Source organism: Carassius gibelio, chromosome B21 (genome assembly GCF_023724105.1).
Source record: "Carassius gibelio isolate Cgi1373 ecotype wild population from Czech Republic chromosome B21, carGib1.2-hapl.c, whole genome shotgun sequence".
In the NCBI taxonomy this organism is placed as follows: domain Eukaryota; kingdom Metazoa; phylum Chordata; class Actinopteri; order Cypriniformes; family Cyprinidae; genus Carassius; species Carassius gibelio.
In genome coordinates this window covers 26,113,095-26,132,554 of record NC_068416.1, presented here as the reverse complement: position 1 = coordinate 26,132,554, position 19,460 = coordinate 26,113,095, and the positions used below count along the sequence as shown (strand labels likewise).

Below are 19,460 nucleotides of genomic sequence, written 5' to 3'. Positions count from 1 at the left end.
AGGTGACGGGTCTGAGGGATATTAATGAAGGTCATTAACCGCGTTCAGCTGCAGTGGTTGGAGAAGTTCTGGTGGAGTAAAAGGTGTGCTAAACATTTTGTGTAAAAAATTATGGATATTTTGATGGCCAAGGTGATATATATATTAAACTTGTCGTACAAAACTGATTATTAAAAAGGCCAAATATTGTCCGATTTATCGGTTTTGGCAATATATCGGTTCACCACTATTAGACAATTATGTATAAAATCTAACACTTAATTTAATGAATTCAAAGAAAAATTTATAGTCCATTACTGATTAAAAAAAAAATTGCCAAATATCGGTCCATTTATAAGGTCTTGGTGATATATCGGTTTACCACTACTACATATTACCAAAAAAATACAGAAATGGAGGTTGATGTTACTTCAATCTTAAATGTTAGATATTTATCAGGGAAATGGAACGTATCATTCAATGCCAATATTTTAAAACATGGCAAATATCGGGTGATTTATCGGTGTTTATGATATATATGTCAGCAACTACTGGATATTACCAATAGATGTTGATGCTTCTAGAATATTCTGTAGATGAACATGCAGGAGAACTAGTGTGCTGTATGATTGAGAATTTGAGGTACTATGGACTTTAATCAGTGTACTGTAAATGCCTTATTTAATTTGACAAAACTCAGAAATACAGTCTGTTCAGTCATAACTTTCAAAGCCCAAGTTATTCCTCCTCTTGATCATTTTAGAAGGATGTGTTTTCAATTTGTTCGTTTGAGCCTATTTAAATAGACTACTGTCTTTTGTAAATTAAATCTTTTAGTTTGAATGAGCGATATATAACTTTTTTTTCTGAGAATTTGTAGCTGTGTCAAAATAAAAGTCCCACTTTTGTCAAAATAAAGGTCAAACAGAAAAACATATCGTCCAATGTCGATAATTAAAAATTGGTTTTATTTTTAGAGTTTGTTGGTGTCAAAAGTCCCAATGCTGTCAAATAAAGGTTTGACACTTAACGGTTCAATGCAGAAATTAAAAAAAAAACGCCAAATATCAGCTGATATTCAGTCTTGGCAATGTATTGTTCAACAACTTCTAGACATTACTTAAAAATACAGACATGTGGGTAATTGCTTCTAGAATATTCTATAGATGATCTGTTTTACATACATGGTGAAGAACTAGTGTTTCACGTGTGTTATTTGTCTCCTTGAACATTTTAGAAGGATGTAGTTTGAATTTACGATCAGAAATATGAGATATCGTATGCATTGTTCTTCTGTTCGTCAGTCTTATTTCTATTTGTGTTAATTTAAGTATGGTGTATTGTGAGCGAGATCTTTAAGTTGACCATGATGCAGGCGTGGAGTGTGAAGATTCCCGTTGATGACAGACCTGTCAGTCAGGGTTTATCTTGTGTAAAGCAAACACTTGATGTTAATGTTATGTAAGAGGTTTTCTCAGAGCTTTTTGTTGTATTGTGGTGTGTGTGAAGGAGGGAAGGGAAGGGTTGGGTGTGGACAACATTCAAACTGGCTCTCGAGCTGCTTATAAGTGTATTTCAGTGAGAGGTACACACACACACACACTCACACACACACACACACACACACAAACAACACAGTGCACAACATGCATTTAAATTATTGAATGAGCACTATTCATATAAGCACTAAGATAAGTACAAATTTGAAACATAATGCATTCTGATGTTAGATGAAACACTATTGAAACACTATTTGTTTCCAACTTTTGTTTCATCTTTTTCAAAGTCAAAGGTTAATTTCTACATCTAGTTGAGATATTGATGGACTCTGTTAGCAGATGTCTAATTTTAAAATAATAGATGTGCTTTGATTTTCTCAAAAACACATTCAAGGACATCATCATAATCTGCTCTCTATGTATATACAGTATATTAGTGTTATAACATTGTTTATAATATAAAGAATTTTTTTAATTATAAAATAAAAATTTTAAATTAAAATTACATTTATTGTAAATGTAGATATATTTTTAAAGAAAGGGCTTTTATTCAGCAAGGATGCATTAAATTGATCAAAAGTAACATTTACAATGTATAACATTACAAAATATTTCTATAAAAAAAATCAGTTCTTTTGAACTTTCTATTCATCTGATAATCCTGAAAAATCAAATGCATCATGGTTTCCACAGAAATATGAAGGAGATTAACTGTTTTCAACACAGATAATGATCAGAAATGTTTCTTGAGCAGCAGATGTGCATATTAGAATGATTTCTGAGGGATCATGTTGATGATTTGATCACAGGAATAAACTACTTTTAAAATATATTCAAATAAAACAAGTTATTTTCAATTGTAATAATATTTCAAAATCTTTACAGTGTTTTTAATCAAATAAATGCAGCTTTGGTGAACAGACAAGACTTTTTCCAAAGCATTTCAGACTTTTCAGTGATAGTCTACAGTATATATGTTGTTTCTGTATTTCTGGCACTGCTGGAATAGATACGTGAAGCATCTGTGTAAAACATGTTCCCGCAGAGCGACGTCAAGGGTTAACCTGCGTAAAGCCTGAAGAATGTGACGGTCAGCACCTCAACGTCTTATTTTCGATCTGTCATTCAGCACACTCAGTGTGTGTCTCCCCTAAAATTAACCCCTAGTAAAACCAGAACACCAGAGTCAAACATGACCTTAACCTGGACGCCTCGCTCTTAAGCTGTCAGTCAAACGTGAAGCCCGTCCTCTGAGCGAGGAGATTCCTGTCTGCCTGAGGGTTTAAAAGAGCACAGAATTACTTTTGTTCACGGTCACTAGTGAAGATGTTCGTCTTTGAAGTGTCTGCTGATGTTATAGATTATGTGCGCTACAGGACTCTCCGTGCTTGTTTATTCTCTGTTGAAGATATAAAATATGACCTTGTTCCTCTATAACAGTGTTATTTTAGAATTATTTATATGCTATATTATAGTTTTTGAATGAAAGTTTTAGTAATTTTTGATTATATAGTTTTTGTTAATTTATAGTTATTATTTTTAGTTTGTTAGTATTTTATCTATGTATAATGCATTTTTTTATTATAATTTTAGTCATTTTATTACTTAGTTAAATTAAATGAAATTTTGAAATGTTGCCTTGACAATTACCTGAAATTATTAGTTTTTATATTGAATATTTAATTGATAAAATATTAAATATTTTAATATTCGTATTTGATAAATAAAATATTTTGTATATTATTTTATTTTACTTAATTTATTATTGTAAGCTATTATTAATTAATTATTTATTATTAGCTTAGTTTTAGTCATTTTAGTACGTCCATTTAAACTTTTTATTTCAGATAACTTTTTGCATGTTATTAGTTTACTATAAATATTCTACAATGCTGACACTGAAAGAAGCAGCATAACATGCAAACGTTTCATAATGTTCATATTGTTTCATATTGACATATTATTTTGTTTAGTCACAGTGAAATCTCATTGGTCCAAAATCCTGTAAATTAAACGTCACACATTTTGATTGTTTGGGATTTCGCTTTCTGTGATGCTTTTGAAACTAGTTTGCAACTAATTTAGATGAAGTGCTTCACAATTTGTTTGTGAAATGTTTTAATTCTAGAATCCGAATATAGTTTTTTTCTTGAAAAGAGTAAACAGTCAGACTATTGCAGTCAGTGGTGCACAGCATTTTTTCTCATAATGTACACAAACACACTTACACGTGACGCGGCGCGCTCTGAATGCACACGTCAGTATGCATACACATGTAATGTACACACAGTAAAGCCCATAATCCAGTGTCGGTCATTAGGATGACTGGACTCATCCCATCAGCCTGCTGCAAACACGGAGATCTGGGAGTTTACATATTGACTCACATCTGCTGTAAATCATTACACACACATTAACACACTTGTGTGTGACCGCGGTTATTATTAGTGGTGTTTAAATTAATCCTCACTATTACTATTGCTCATATTTAGGGTTAAGGCCCATTCACACCACAAACTACAGCTATGAAGATAACTAGATATTAATGTCCACACAGCACACAGATGTTGTTTATTATAAGCGTCTGCCTCTTTAATTGTTCAAGCTCTTGAAGCCTGATGGATTCTGATTGGCTGTTAGTGTATCATGTCGATCATCAGTAAAAATCATTCCTGTGGTATCATTCCTCTTTATTGTTATCGTTATAGTTGTGGTGTGTACATAATCCATTCTCAAATTATATATTTTTTTTATTTTTATAAATGAATGAATGAATTCATTGTTTTATTTTGTGTATTTATTCGTTTATTTGTTTAATTTTATATATTTTGATTTAACCAACCAAAATGCTCTTATTGCATGTGAGTTGTGCTGCATTGTCTATCAGAATTTATTTATTTATTGTTTGGATGTATTTATTGATTTATTGTGTTTATGTATTTGCTTAAATCTATTTTTTCTTTAATCTTGACCACCCAGCAGGACACTCTTAAAATTGAATCTGTGTAATTTGCGCTGTGGTGTTGACCAGAATTATTGTTAATTAATTATGATGAATAATTGTAATATGAATGATAATAATTATGAATGTATTTATTAATATATTATTATATAAAATAGAATATAATATATAAAAATATATTTATATATTTGTGTTTTTCAGTTTTTTGTTTTTGTTTATGTTGACCACAACATCCACCAGTATTTATTTATTTAATGCATTCATTAATTTATTTGTTTTGTATATTTATTTGTGTATTTGTTTGTTTGTTTTGTGCATGAATTAATTTTTCTGTGTTTAATTATCTTCCACTTAGCAACATCGTGAGAACTACTCAGGAACACTTTAGCAACTGCATAACAATGCATTAACCACTAATTTCAACACATTCTCAAAATACTGGCAACCATCTAACAATACACTAGCAACTACTCTAAACACTCATGCAACTGTCTAGCAACACCCTGGAAACCCCCACAAAAAGCTCATTGACATGAAGATAACTGGCTCTTTTTGTTGTTGTTCTAGGAGACAACAGCGCCTGCCTGGAGGAGGAGGAGGAGGGGCTCCCCTGAAATCCCAGAATCCTCTGCAGCAGCAGCAGGGATTGCAGCAGCAACAGCAGCCCAATCAGATGCAGCAGCCCAACGCAGACCACCAATCAGGTGCTGGCACTAAGTTTGGGGGGCGGGGTTACCAGGGCCAGCAGAACCTGGGCGGGTGGCAGGGCGGCCCACATCATGGCTACAGCCAGAACCGGCGCTGGCATCAACATCCCAAACACCAGACGAACAGTTTTAATCAGGGGCCCTCGGGGGCCGACAGGGGTCTAACGCGCAATACCAAAGAGCCAGAGATTGTAAAACACGGGGAGCCGGAGCCCCACGTGGAGAAAGGAGCGAAGGATGAGCCTGCGAAAGAGGAGAGAAAGAAAGGAGACAAGGAGGAGAAGACAGAGAGCGGGAAGATCTGCTTACTGCAGTCGTCTAAAGAGAGACTGAGGAGGAGATTGAAAGAGAAGGTGACTGCTGCGAAATACATTATCAACTTACTATCAGTGTGGTAAAACATGTTAATTACATGCTAATACAAGCCAGACACTTGCTAAATACATACTTTCAACATAATAATAACATGTTAAAACAAGCCAGAAACATGTTAAATATTTTAGCTACATTCTATCAACATATTAACATATTAACATAATAATAGAATTGTTCCAAATATTTTAGCAACATGCTTAGGCAAGCTAGAAACATATTAAACATGCTAGCAACATACTATCAATGTGGTATGAAGTGCTAGCAACATGCTTGAACAAGCTAGAAATATGTTAAATATGTCAGTGACATACTATTAGTGTGGTAAAACATGTTAGAAAAATATCAGTGTGGTAAAACATGTTAGAAAAATATCAGTGTGGTAAAACATGTTGGCAACATGTAAACTAAGATAGAAAACATGTTAAATACATGAGCAGAGTACTACCAATATGGTAAAACATACTAGCAACATGTTAAATATACTAGCAACACACTGTCAATGTGGTAAAATGTCCTAAAATAAACTAGAAATGTGCTAAATATTCTAACAACATACTACCAATGTGTTAAAACATGCTAGCAACATGCAGCACACTGTCAGTGTGGTAAAACACGCTAAAACAAGTTAGAAATGTGCTAAACATTCTAGAAGCACACTATCAGTGGTAAAACTTTAGCATCATGCTACACAAGCTAGAGACGATAAATATACAATGCTTACAACGTTAAAAGAAGCTAGAAACATGGTTAATATGTTAGACACTTGCGGGAAAACATGCAAGTAACATGCAAAAACAAGCAATATGATTTGAAATCTTTTTTAACATCATAAATGTCTTTGTCACTATTGATCAATGTGACACTTTGTTGCTGAATAAAAGTATTAATTTCTTTCAATAATCGTTCTGATCCCTAGCTTTGAAACGTAGTGTACGGTGTTCTAAGTCATGTGACCGCTCTCGCTGTTCTCTGATTGGCAGGAGGATGTTCCCGTGGCGACGGCCGGGCCGCAGCGGAACCGAATGGACAGACTGTTAGAGATCCTGAACAGCTTGAGGAACAACAGCAGCGGCGTGGAGAACCAGCTCACCACGTTCATGGAGGAGGCGCAGAACTCGGCCGATTCGGAGGAGACGCTGAACCAGATTGTCCACACTATTTACCGCAAGGCAGTCAGCGACCGAAGTTTTGCGGCAACGGCAGCCAAACTCTGTGACAAGATGGCTCTGTTCATGGTGGAAGGAACCAAATTCCGCTCTCTGTTACTCAACATGTTACAGGTAAGAGCTGAATGTTTGTAACTTACTTGATCATGTTCTGCAGGTTGTCTCCTATTGGCCAGTGCTGTGTCTCCGAGGACCAATCGGATTGCACGATTCACAAACATTATCCCACCTGCTGCCCAACCACATTCATCTCCGCTCTTTAGTTCCTCTTTTCCATCTGCAATTCGTCCTCTTCCTCTTTTTCTGAAGGGCTTGAAGAAGCCGAAGTATCAGGATGTGACTCACGCCTGCAATCCAAGCTGAGTGACCCTCTACAATTTCCTCATTGGACAAAAGGGACTTTTTAGGCCCCGAACGCTTTCACCTCATTTTGAAATGAAGAGTTTCTGCATGCAAACGCATAGATTTTGAAGAAATAGTTCAAAATGTATTTCTGTCATCGTTTGTTCAGCCTCATTTCCTGTGGAATGCAGAAATTGAAGGTTTTTTTTGTTTGTTTGTTTTTTTCCCCCTTATAATCAAAAACACCCAGAAAGTGACTCGTACAATTACAATTTTGCATGAACAAGAACAGCCGTTTATGAATATGGCCATGACAAACTAAATTATGTTTAGATTTGCTAACATTATTTGTGATCTAGTTTTACTCAAGTCTTATTTATATGCTATCATAGTTAGATGATTGAGCTCAGGAAAAGCGCTATTACTTTATTTATGCTTAATATTAATTATAATTATTATAGTTTTATTCACATTTTAAATTAGCTTTGTTTCCAGTTTTAATTTCAGTTTTAATAATTGAATGTGCTTTGTTATTTATATATATATATATATATATATATATATATATATATATATATATATATATATATATATATATATATTATTGCTGTCACGATTAATCGCATCCAAAAAAAAATTTGTTCACATAGTATATGTGTGTGTACTGTGTATATGTATATTGTATATATAAATACATGCCCATGCATGTATATGTTTAAGAAAAATATTACGTTTATATATAAAATATATTTTTATATAATATTAATTATATAAATATATGCATGTAAATAATATGCATATATATTTTCTAATATTTTCTAAATTGTATTTGTGTGTATTTATATATACATGATAAATATACAAAGTACACACAGATATATTATGTAAATATTTTTTTATTTATTTTGGATGTGATTAATCATAATTAATCTTGATTAAACTTAAGAAATTCAGTTTTTGTTCACTTTTTATATTAGTAGTCTTTTTCATCTTAGTTTTTTCTTTTATGTGCTTTTGTCAGTTTTATTAGTTTTTGTCTATATATAAATATTTAATATAAATATTATTGTTATATAATATAGATATTTTTTATTAAAATAATCCTAGTTAACAGTGAAAAAAAATAGAATATGATTATGTTGATTTGATTTGTGATGCTTTGAAGCAGCAGGGATATATATCTGTATTTGTTCAAGTATTTTGTCATTGTTTTTGGGAACTGATTGTTATACTTATTTCTCATTGTGATGTGACACCAGAACTTGACCTGCAAACACACATCCTTCTCCACACACTCACAAATACACAACGACCAATACACACTGCATATATCAAGCAAACACGATCCTGCTAACATTTCAGCAACAGGATTGTGAGAGGATTGTACTGCATCAGCTACCAACCTTTGATAAATAATGTATAGCATTTATTTTTCATGATTTATTTTTATGAGTTATAACATTCCCATTATTTAACATCAATCAAAGGCAGTGTTCTTAGTGACACGCTCTTATAGTAAGCATAGTGATGCTTATTTCATACTGGTTTTAGATATTAATTTTGTTTTTAGGTGTTTCTTGTGCATATACTGTAGTTGTATGGAGGTTTTTTTTCTCTTAGCATTTTATAGTATAGACTGTTTTATGAAATTTGAGTTGTTGATCATGTTGATCAACTAGTTTGTTTTAATATCAATAGCTTAGTGACTGGTAATTGTCATACACATATTACTTCATATTATTATTTTAGTTTTTGAAAGAAGCCTCTTCTGCCCACCAAGCTGCATTTATTTAGTAAAAACAGCAGAAATTGTGAAATATTATTACAATTCAAAAGAGCTGTTTTCTTGTGAATATATAAAGTAAAATGTAATTTATTTCTGTGATGCAATGCTGAATTATTATCTTTGTTCCTCCAGTCTTCGATGTCACATGATCTTCAGAAATCATTGTAATATCCTGATTTGCTGCTCGAGAAACATTTCTGATTATTACCAATGTTGAAAATAGTTGTGCTGCCCAATATTTTTATTTTTCAGGATTCTTTGATGAATTAGAAGCTCAAAAGAACAGCATTTATATGAAATAGAAACCTTTTGCAATATTGCAAATGTCTTTACTGTGACTTTAGATCAATTTAATGCATCCTTCATAAATAAAATGATATTCATGATATTCTAATTGTTTAAACGGATAAAATTAAAAGTATAAAAAGTTATTCATGTATCAATATGATTACAAAATAATTCTAAAAATATAATTATACTATTATAATAATATCATGGTAATATAAAAATAATTTGTCATAATAATATATTATAATTATGAATGATTATTCTGTTCTTTAACCCTGTGTGGAGGATGAATCATCTGGTTGGCTCTTCAGCCGTCTGGCGCTGGAGCAGACGCTCTGGTTCTGACGGGGTTATGTAACGCAGATACACAGATGCAGCCGTCTCTGACCTCACTGAAGGAACACGTCTGCTGCCACTTATTTAGCAATCTGCCTCGAACACACACGCGGTTTATCAGAGAACTGAGTGTGTGTGAGTGAAAGTCCATTTATAGTTAATATATTTTTTGTTTCACACCTAACACTGCTTTTTAAACTCCTGGTTGCCACAGATACACTCATATGAGATGCTATTTGAAGTGAAAACGAAATCTTCCAGAAATGCCTCAGAAATGTCTCTCTCTCTGTCTCTCCAGCATTTTTGTTGCAGAAGCTTCATAATCATACCCAATCATATCTGCTGGATGAGACCCAATACATGTTCATTAATCATTTTAAGCTGCTGATTTCAAAAATAGTGGCTGTTTTGCTCAAGTGCGTCACACTTTTTACAAAAATATGATGCAATTGATAGCATTTTTGCCTTTGTTGACCATTTGTCTTATGTAGTCCCTTAATCAGCAGAAAAACTGACACAAAATAACGAGTCCTGTCAATTTAACATGCATGGCGTCATTTCATTTTATTAAGCCAAATCCTGATTCCACATACAGTATTCTATTTATTTGAAGACTGCTTTTGTTATTTTGATAAGTGCATTAAAGATGCCAATTTACCAAATTTTTTTGGTATGCATTTGTATCGTTTGTAATGTGTCTGCATGCTAGGAATTTGTCTTTTGTATTTATTTATAACATTTAACCATTTACAGCATAAACAAAGCCCAGTACCTACAACTCACATAAATTGAAAAGAGAAGATAGATTGATGGATGGATAGATAGATGCATACATAAAAATACAAATCATATATATATATATATATATATATATATATACAGTTGCATTATGAAATACCATACTTCAATATATCAGTATAATAAAAGAATAATAATTTCTCTAATGATATTATGCAACACTTTCACTGATCCAGGTTAACAATATATTTTTCCTGATAGCAAATATTTAGGTCTCAGATAACTCTCCAGCAGATTTGATCAGGAGTTGCCTGATTTAGAATAATAAACAAGGAATCCAAATATAGATGCTGGGAAACTGAATGTTACATTTACATTTATGCATTTAGCAGACGCGGCTTACAGTGCATTCAGGATATACATTTTTTACCACTGTGTGTGTTCCCTGGGAATTGAACCCACAACCTTTTGCGCTGGAAACGCAATCCTGTACCGCTGCGCCACAGGAACACCTGTAGGTCTCTGTGTGTGTCTGTGTTGATGTGTGCATCATGACAGTCTCTCTCTCTCTGTGCGTCTGCAGAGGGACTTCACGCGGCGCGAGGAGCTGCAGCAGACGGATGTGGAGTGCTGGCTGGGCTTCATCACGTTTCTGTGTGAAGTGTTCGGCACCATGAGGAGCAGTTCTGGAGAGCCGTTCAGGGTGCTGGTCTGCCCCATATACTCCTGTCTGAGAGAGGTACACAAACCACTGTACACAACACCTCACCAGCTACACACTCTCGCTCTGATCGATGTGAAATACAAATGACATGTGACCTGAACCACAGCCAGACAGAGATGGAAATCAAGACAGACTTCCTACACATTTACTTCTTCTGCTGTTTTGAAAGGGTATCTATTTCCTGAATATCATCAGCTCACTGTAGACAGCCCGAGCTGAACACTGGACAGACCTTGTTTTTGTTTAAATGTGAATGTTTTTGTATTTAAATTAGTGCTGTCAATCGATTACATTTAAAAAAAAAAAACAATTATTCACTCTTTTTTGTCTCAAACTGAATCGTGATCAATCCAACATAGCATCAAAGTATTTAAATATGCTTTTATATTGCAATAATTTAACATTCAATCTTTAAAAGGATGTAGAAACAACTTAAATATATTTTCAATATTAGTATTATTAATATAATATAATTTTTATGACTGAAGTGATGCTAATGATGTCCCAGGAAATTAATTTTTTTCTTAATATTTAACCACTAACTATATCTAATGTTGACTGTACTAACATTGCCGTGTAATCAAGAGCTATCGATTTTAACATTTATTACACTTTAAAAAATAATAACTTCACACTTTAGTATAGGGTCCAATTCACACTAATAACTAGTTGCTTATTAGCATGTCTATTATTAACATATTGGCTGTTTATTAGTGCTTATAAAGTACATATAATTCATGACATCCATAATCCTACCCAATACCCTAAACTTAACAACTACCTTATAAACTATTAATAAGCAGCAAATAAGGGGTAAATTGAGGCAAAAGTCATAGTTAATGGTTAGTTAATAGTGAGAATTGGACCCTAAAATAAAGTGTGACCACAACTTCTAATTTAAGTAAACTTAACACAATCTTTGCATTAACCCATTATAATAAATATCATATTTGCTGTGCCTTTCAGCAAGTAGAAGATATACAGAAATTCAATAAAGTTATCAAACACTAAATTTACATTACATTTACATTTAGTCATTTAGCAGACGCTTTTATCTAAGCCAAATTACAAAATGAGGACAATGGAAGCAATCGAAAACGACAAAAGAGCAATGATATATAAGTGCTATAACAAGTCTCAGTTACATAAAGATGAATCCTAAAGCTACAAAAGTTATAGATTTTTCCTCTTTTCTTTTTCTTTTCATCACAGTAGTTGGTTATAAGGTTATTTGGCTGCTATTACTTTAAGAGCTGCCACTGCTCGGTGTAACGCAGATCTGACACATGCTTGTAGTTTTATTCTGGCTTTAATCTGACATGATACAGACTACAGTGCGCGGTCATATCTGAGGGTTCAGTTGAAGAGTATGTGCTGTAAGTACAGTATAACTGCTATCAGGTTTGTTTTACTGTCATTATTTTTATATACAAGACATCAAACTCTCAGGAAAAATTAGTTTTTTCATAATCGGATGCCTTTAAGACTTGGATGTTTCTCGGCTGTTGAACAGGGCTTCCCTGTCTGTGATGAATCCTGTCAGTTGTTCAGGTGAAGACAGACGCGATCCGTCAAAAGCCCAAGTGTGGTTCTTCATCACAGAGCCGTGATCTGGGTGAGAGTTCAGCGTGTGTTTGTGCCGTATGAATGCTGCTATTCAAGAGCGCAGCAGGATTAACATCACATTCGTCGCTCGTATCGGCACGTCCTGACACGATGGTCTGAGAGTCCTAGCAGGCGCTTTGTGTCGGTGTGTGACAGTGATTACGGTGCTTTTATAAGCCTGTCTCAGCCAGGTGTGAAGTGTGTGACCGGCAGAGCAGGTTGCTTAATTACAGGTGATCCAGCTGCAGTTTGGAGCTGACAGGTGTATTTGGAGCACCGAGGGTGTGGGAGAAAATAAAAGACAGGATGAATGGAGGGAGGGTGAAAAGAGACGTCTCTTGTTCATTTGGAAGGGTTGGACTCGCCTCTGATCTTCTCAAACCCTTTTGTTGGAGTCTTTTGTGCAGTTTCACCACTTTTACATACAGTTGCATACAGTTAGGAATCAAAGTATACATGCAAAACGTAGTCTATAAAAGGACTTTGTATGCACTGTTTTCTCACTAAAAAAGTTGTTGAAAATGTTCATGCAGAAAATTGAGAGTACATTTCACAAGCAGTTGCAAAGAAACCGCAAGTAATGCATTGAAATAACAATGCGATTTCAAGTAGAAAACTGAATAGTGTTTTCTTGTCTTTCACAACTTTGAAATTTTTTTTTTAAAGAGAACACATTTTTACATTCTACACAGTTCACAAAAAATTTATTCGAAATTCTTTGAAAGTGTATGTACTTTTAATTCTTAATCTAGGAAAAATGTAGAATTACCTTTTATACAATGAACTTGAAAGAATTGTTTAAAATTGTTGAATGTTGTCTTTAGAACAGTCCCATATAATATATATTAATACATTTATATTATATTTTAATAAATATAAATTATAATGAGATATATTTTTATATTTTAATATATTTTTTGATGTAAGTTACAGTATTGTTCAAAATAATAGCAGTACAATGTGACTAACCAGAATAATCAAGGTTTTTAGTATATTTTTTATTGCTACGTGGCAAACAAGTTACCAGTAGGTTCAGTAGATTGTCAGAAAACAAACAAGACCCAGCATTCATGATATGCACGCTCTTAAGGCTGTGCAATTGGGCAATTAGTTGAAAGGGGTGTGTTCAAAAAAATAGCAGTGTCTACCTTTGACTGTACAAACTCAAAACTATTTTGTACAAACATTTTTTTTTTCTGGGATTTAGCAATCCTGTGAATCACTAAACTAATATTTAGTTGTATGACCACAGTTTTTTAAAACTGCTTGACATCTGTGTGGCATGGAGTCAACCAACTTGTGGCACCTCTCAGCTGTTATTCCACTCCATGATTCTTTAACAACATTCCACAATTCATTCACATTTCTTGGTTTTGCTTCAGAAACAGCATTTTTGATATCACCCCACAAGTTCTCAATTGGATTAAGGTCTGGAGATTGGGCTGGCCACTCCATAACATTCATTTTGTTGGTTTGGAACCAAGACTTTGCCCGTTTACTAGTGTGTTTTGGGTCATTGTCTTGTTGAAACAACCATTTCAAGGGCATGTCCTCTTCAGCATAGGGCAACATGACCTCTTCAAGTATTTTAACATATGCAAACTGATCCATGATCCCTGGTATGCGATAAATAGGCCCAACACCATAGTAGGAGAAACATGCCCATATCATGATGCTTGCACCTCCATGCTTCACTGTCTTCACTGTGTACTGTGGCTTGAATTCAGAGTTTGGGGGTCGTCTCACAAACTGCCTGTGGCCCTTGGACCCAAAAAGAACAATTTTACTCTCATCAGTCCACAAAATGTTCCTCCATTTCTCTTTAGGCCAGTTGATGTGTTCTTTGGCAAATTGTAACCTCTTCTGCACATGCCTTTTTTTTAACAGAGGGACTTTGCGGGGGATTCTTGAAAATAGATTAGCTTCACACAGACGTCTTCTAACTGTCACAGTACTTACAGGTAACTCCAGACTGTCTTTGATCATCCTGGAGGTGATCATTGGCTGAGCCTTTGCCATTCTGGTTATTCTTCTATCCATTTTGATGGTTGTCTTCCGTTTTCTTCCACGTCTCTCTGGTTTTGCTCTCCATTTTAAGGCATTGGAGATCATTTTAGCTGAACAGCCTATCATTTTTTGCACCTCTTTATAGGTTTTCCCCTCTCTAATCAACTTTTTAATCAAAGTACGCTGTTCTTCTGAACAATGTCTTGAACGACCCATTTTCCTCAGCTTTCAAATGCATGTTCAACAAGTGTTGGCTTCATCCTTAAATAGGGGCCACCTGATTCACACCTGTTTCTTCACAAAATTGATGACCTCAGTGATTGAATGCCACACTGCTATTTTTTTGAACACACCCCTTTCAACTAATTCAACTAATTGCCCAATTGCACAGCCTTAAGAGCGTGCATATCATGAATGCTGGGTCTCATTTGTTTTCTGAGAATCTACTGAACCTACTGGTAACTTGTTTGCCACGTTGCAATAAAAAAATATACGAAAAACCTTGATTATTCTGGTTAGTCACATTGTACTGCTATTATTTTGAACAATACTGTATATTATAATTATGTTTAATTTATATTTATTAAAATATAATACTTTATATACTCTGTGTGTGTGTGTGTATGCGTATATATATATATATATATATATGTAATCCATGTTATGTTACATTATAATATATATAATTTTATAATGTTATAACTATATTTTATACATTTTTATTTGTTTTGATATGTGATTGTGTCCTGAAATCATCAATCAGAGATTATAAAAGAGAACTCGAGATGTAAAAACAAAGGATAAATCTGAAGTTTTTGGTTTGTGTTTTTGATTTAGACCTTTGCACATTAGTTGCACTTCTTGCAGCCATACTGTTTTTTTTATTTCTGTGACATGAGTCAGCATTGCAGATGACTCATTTTTAAAAATAACTATTTTTCAGAGTCAAAGAAAGCAGCATTATGCATTTCGCAGACATTTTTATCCAGTGATTTACAAGAAAGGAACAGAAGCAGTTAGTCAAAGAGCCAATAATGTTCGTAATATACGATCAAATGACAGGTTTATCACACGATTGAATTAGGAAGCAGAGGAGACGAGAAATGCATGAACTGAAAGGTTTATTTGCATTCTTAAAGGACTGGTTTTTAGACATGAATATAATCATGAAATGCGTCTCTGGTACTGAAGAGCCTGGTGCATGTTGATTGTGATGTGTGTTGTGTGTGTAACTGAGCTCTGCTGCTGTTCTCTGGGGACATCATTATGGACTGGATAACTCTAGACTTAAAGCAGCCGGTTCTCTGGAGACCCCAGACCACCAGGACTAGATCCCTCCAGACACCAATATACACTTTCACTCCTTCAAACGCCGCTGGCCATGGATGCACGTCTGCGCTAGCTCCTCATATATTCAGACCGTTTCTCTGGAAATGATGTTTTGGATATATTTGGGCTGGTTTTCGGTCATAATATGCTGGCATATAAAGCTCCTTAAGTCTTTGCAGGTGAAATTTTCTTATAAAGAGAAAAGTTTAAAAAGTTTAAGAACAGATCTCTTTAGTTGAGGAAAAATTGAAGATATCTAAAATTTTTAAGGCTGGAAATGTCATGAATATAATGAAGTCTTACAGTTCTGAAAGCCTCTATTGTGAAATGTTTATATATATATGGTTTAAAAGTTTGTGGCTCGTTAAGATTTGTAAAAAGTTATATATATATACGGTCTCTTAGAGGTCTGTTATCATCATGGCTGTATTTATTTGATCCAAAAAAAAGTAATATTCGAAAGTATTATTACATCGTAAAATAGCTGTTTTCTATGTAAATATATTGGAAATTGTAATTTATTTCTGTGATGCAAATCTGTATTTTCAGCATCATTCCTCCAGTCTTCAGTGTCACATGATCTTCAGAAATCCTTCTGATATGATGATTTGCTGCTCAAGAAACATTTCTGATTATCATTAATGTTGAAAATAGTTTATCCCCACTCATATTTTTGTCATAAAAGTTCAGAACAAAAGCATTTATTTTGTTCACTGTAACTTGTGAATAATTTAATGCATCCTTTTTTTTTTGGTACCTTTATTGTTTTTTACTATTTATACTATATTTTTATTTATTTATTTGACTTATTTTAATAAAAATTGTATAGAAAATCCTTCATTTTAATTCTTTTCTTCTTCTTCTTCTTCATTTTATTTTAATTTAAACATCCAGTACTTGGAAATGATTGGAAGTCAAATGTGGCAACCCTGTAAGACTCTTTAACATGAACTGCAGGCTGTACTGTCATTTTGACACTGATTTGCTCAACAAATACACAATTTTGCTTTTGTATGGACAAGATACGTAACAGCAGAGCTTAGCTGTAACAAATAGGCCAGATCTGCCGTCTGTTCAACATCCCACTAATTGACATTTGCTCATGTTCGCTCATGCAAAGATCATTCTGCCATTTTTTTCACGTTTCTCTGAAGAATCACTGCTTGCATGTTATCTTTAATTTTACAGAGAACCAAGACCAAAAAGCATCATATTGTCTTTTGAAAGCAAAGAGTGACGTGGTATGTAGATGTACTATAATAGAAGATCAGCCAGTCTTAACAGAGCTCAGTTACATACAAAGTCTTAAAGGAACAGTAACCACCTGTTTGAAAGAGCTCGGAGTAACATTATAGGTAAACACTAGGCAAACAAGTGTAGGTTGTGGCTCTTAAAGTAGCTGATCTGTATAAAGGTCTGCTGTAGTGGTCACCATGAGTGAAGTGAAGTGTATTTTGAGAGCGAGTCTGTTTGAATGAGATTCCTGGTTCTTGTGGTTTTGTGCGAGAGCTGTCAGCTGTTTTCTGAGACAGAGTCCAGAGCCGCTCGCGTCAGCTTTGATCAGCTCCTGAAGGCCCCCTGCCTCACAAAGAGCTGCCTGTGTCGCTGCCCGATCGCTTTACACGCCTGCCGCTCTGCAAGTCATCTCAGTAGATCTCTTCAGACACACACACACACACACACACACACACACACTGATCCACAGACAACCCACCTTCAGAGGCGAGAGCTCCAAAAAGAAGCAAAAACACCATGAACTTATTATTAAAGTTGTCCATGTATCATCTGAAGTCACATGATAGCTGTACAAGTTTCTTAACTAAGTCACGTTTAGTTTCAGGAATAGTAATGGGGAATTTTGCACTAATAGTTAGGGCTGGGCGATCTGGCCAAAAATATTATCGCGCTATGTTTTTCCATATGATTTGATATAAATATATATACACAGGATTCACTTTATACCACTAATAGGGAAGGAAATGCATTCCACCTTTTTGTTGGAGCTTATGAATGTAATCATTGTTTGTTTGTTTAAAGGAAACTTCTTAGAATATGCTTCCTTTTCATTTAGGGCCCGATTAATTCAGATTGTTCAGATAATTGTAGTAATTTTTTTCTGGATCTAAAAATAATATACAAGTTTAAAAAGTGTGTTATGGACTGAATTACATTTTTTTCAAATAATGTTTTGAACGAAAATACAGTATAACAATTCATTTACAACAAAACACTGCATTTTTATTTGTCAAATAAGGTGATGCACAATGGAAAATGTAAAACAAAAATAATAATATTAAAAAAAATATTAATAATAATATATTGTTAGCAATAGTAATAATTAAAATACAGATTATTGCATATTAATAATATTTATTATTATTATTATTATTATTATTAACAAAAGCAACAACAAATATAATAATAATAATAATAATAATTATGTTTTAATACATTTTATAAGTATAATAATTATAATAACAATAAAAGAATTTAGTAAAACCAAGATATTTTTAATGTGAAGACCCAGCCACTCAGATGAGAAAGCTGTAGAAATGCTAATTACAAAAGAAGAACTGTGGAAAAGAACTAATTTCTCAATGAATCACTGAGTCATTAATGAGTTCTCATGATTTGAACAGAGTTCATGTGTCTCTGGGTCATATCAGCAATTCTGCATTACACACGCACATTAGCCAAGACCAAAAGAACATTCTTACAAATGTGTCAAATGACATAATCGTGTCTGTTGCGGGAAGAGACAGCCGAACATACGGGAAACCAGGCCGCAGGCTGCAAATATAGTCACGAAGTTGTGAAATGCATAATGCTAGGAACATTAATAGATGCTAAAAATGTATTAATAGATGCATGCATTTGTTTGCTTATTTGAGGTGCTTTTCTTTTTAGTTGCATTCATGCATTGATCATCTTTGCACCAAAGTAAACTTTCTGTTGTTCATTTAAAATTGCTGATAACACACAGAAATAATCCTTGCGTCAGGCTCAGCTGCAGAATAATGAAGTGTATTAGTCCTGTTGAGTGAGTTGCACTTCTGTTTTTGTGGTCCGAGCCAGCGCTTTTTCTGTCTGTCACAGCAGTCGTCTCTGGCTCAGACCGATATCTCTCTCGCTGGCGTCTGTCGGCTGCTGGTTCATGAGGAACAGTGAAAGAGGAAGTGAAAGATGATTGGTGCAGTGATGTGTGGTCTGGATATATGTCTGGATTACCAGCAGTGACCTCCTGAAAGCTGAAGTCTGCTCAGATTAATGATGCATGTACTAGTAGCCTCAACTCTACAGAAAAAAAACATGATTTTTCATGCAGTTTCTGAGATGTAAAACATTGTCTTAGTGTACCGTGATTAATCAACTAATTCTTATATTTTATATCACTTATATCTGTTATTTTACCCTGTAGTGCTACTAATAATAACAGCAACAATAATGAGGAATAAAATGGGTTATTATTTATAATAATAATAATAATAATACATATCTTAATACTTATTACTTATTTGTAGTAGTAGTTATTGTAACAACAACAACAACAAATAATAATAAATAAAAGAATATCGTAAAACCAAGATTTATTTTATAATAATAATATATTATTATCA

General features: G+C 33.9%; 1 protein-coding gene across 4 annotated transcripts in view; it reads left to right on the top strand.

Annotated features, from left to right (window-relative positions):
- Window positions 1-19,460, top strand: part of LOC127986412 (CBP80/20-dependent translation initiation factor-like) — an 80,046-nt gene that overhangs the window by 34,099 nt on the left and 26,487 nt on the right. For all 4 annotated transcript variants that reach the window (XM_052588656.1, XM_052588654.1, XM_052588653.1 and 1 more), the window contains 3 exons: window positions 5,008-5,500; window positions 6,503-6,802; window positions 10,762-10,917. In XM_052588656.1, coding sequence (XP_052444616.1) covers window positions 5,008-5,500; window positions 6,503-6,802; window positions 10,762-10,917 — 949 coding nt within the window. The remainder of the gene's footprint in view (window positions 1-5,007; window positions 5,501-6,502; window positions 6,803-10,761; window positions 10,918-19,460) is intronic.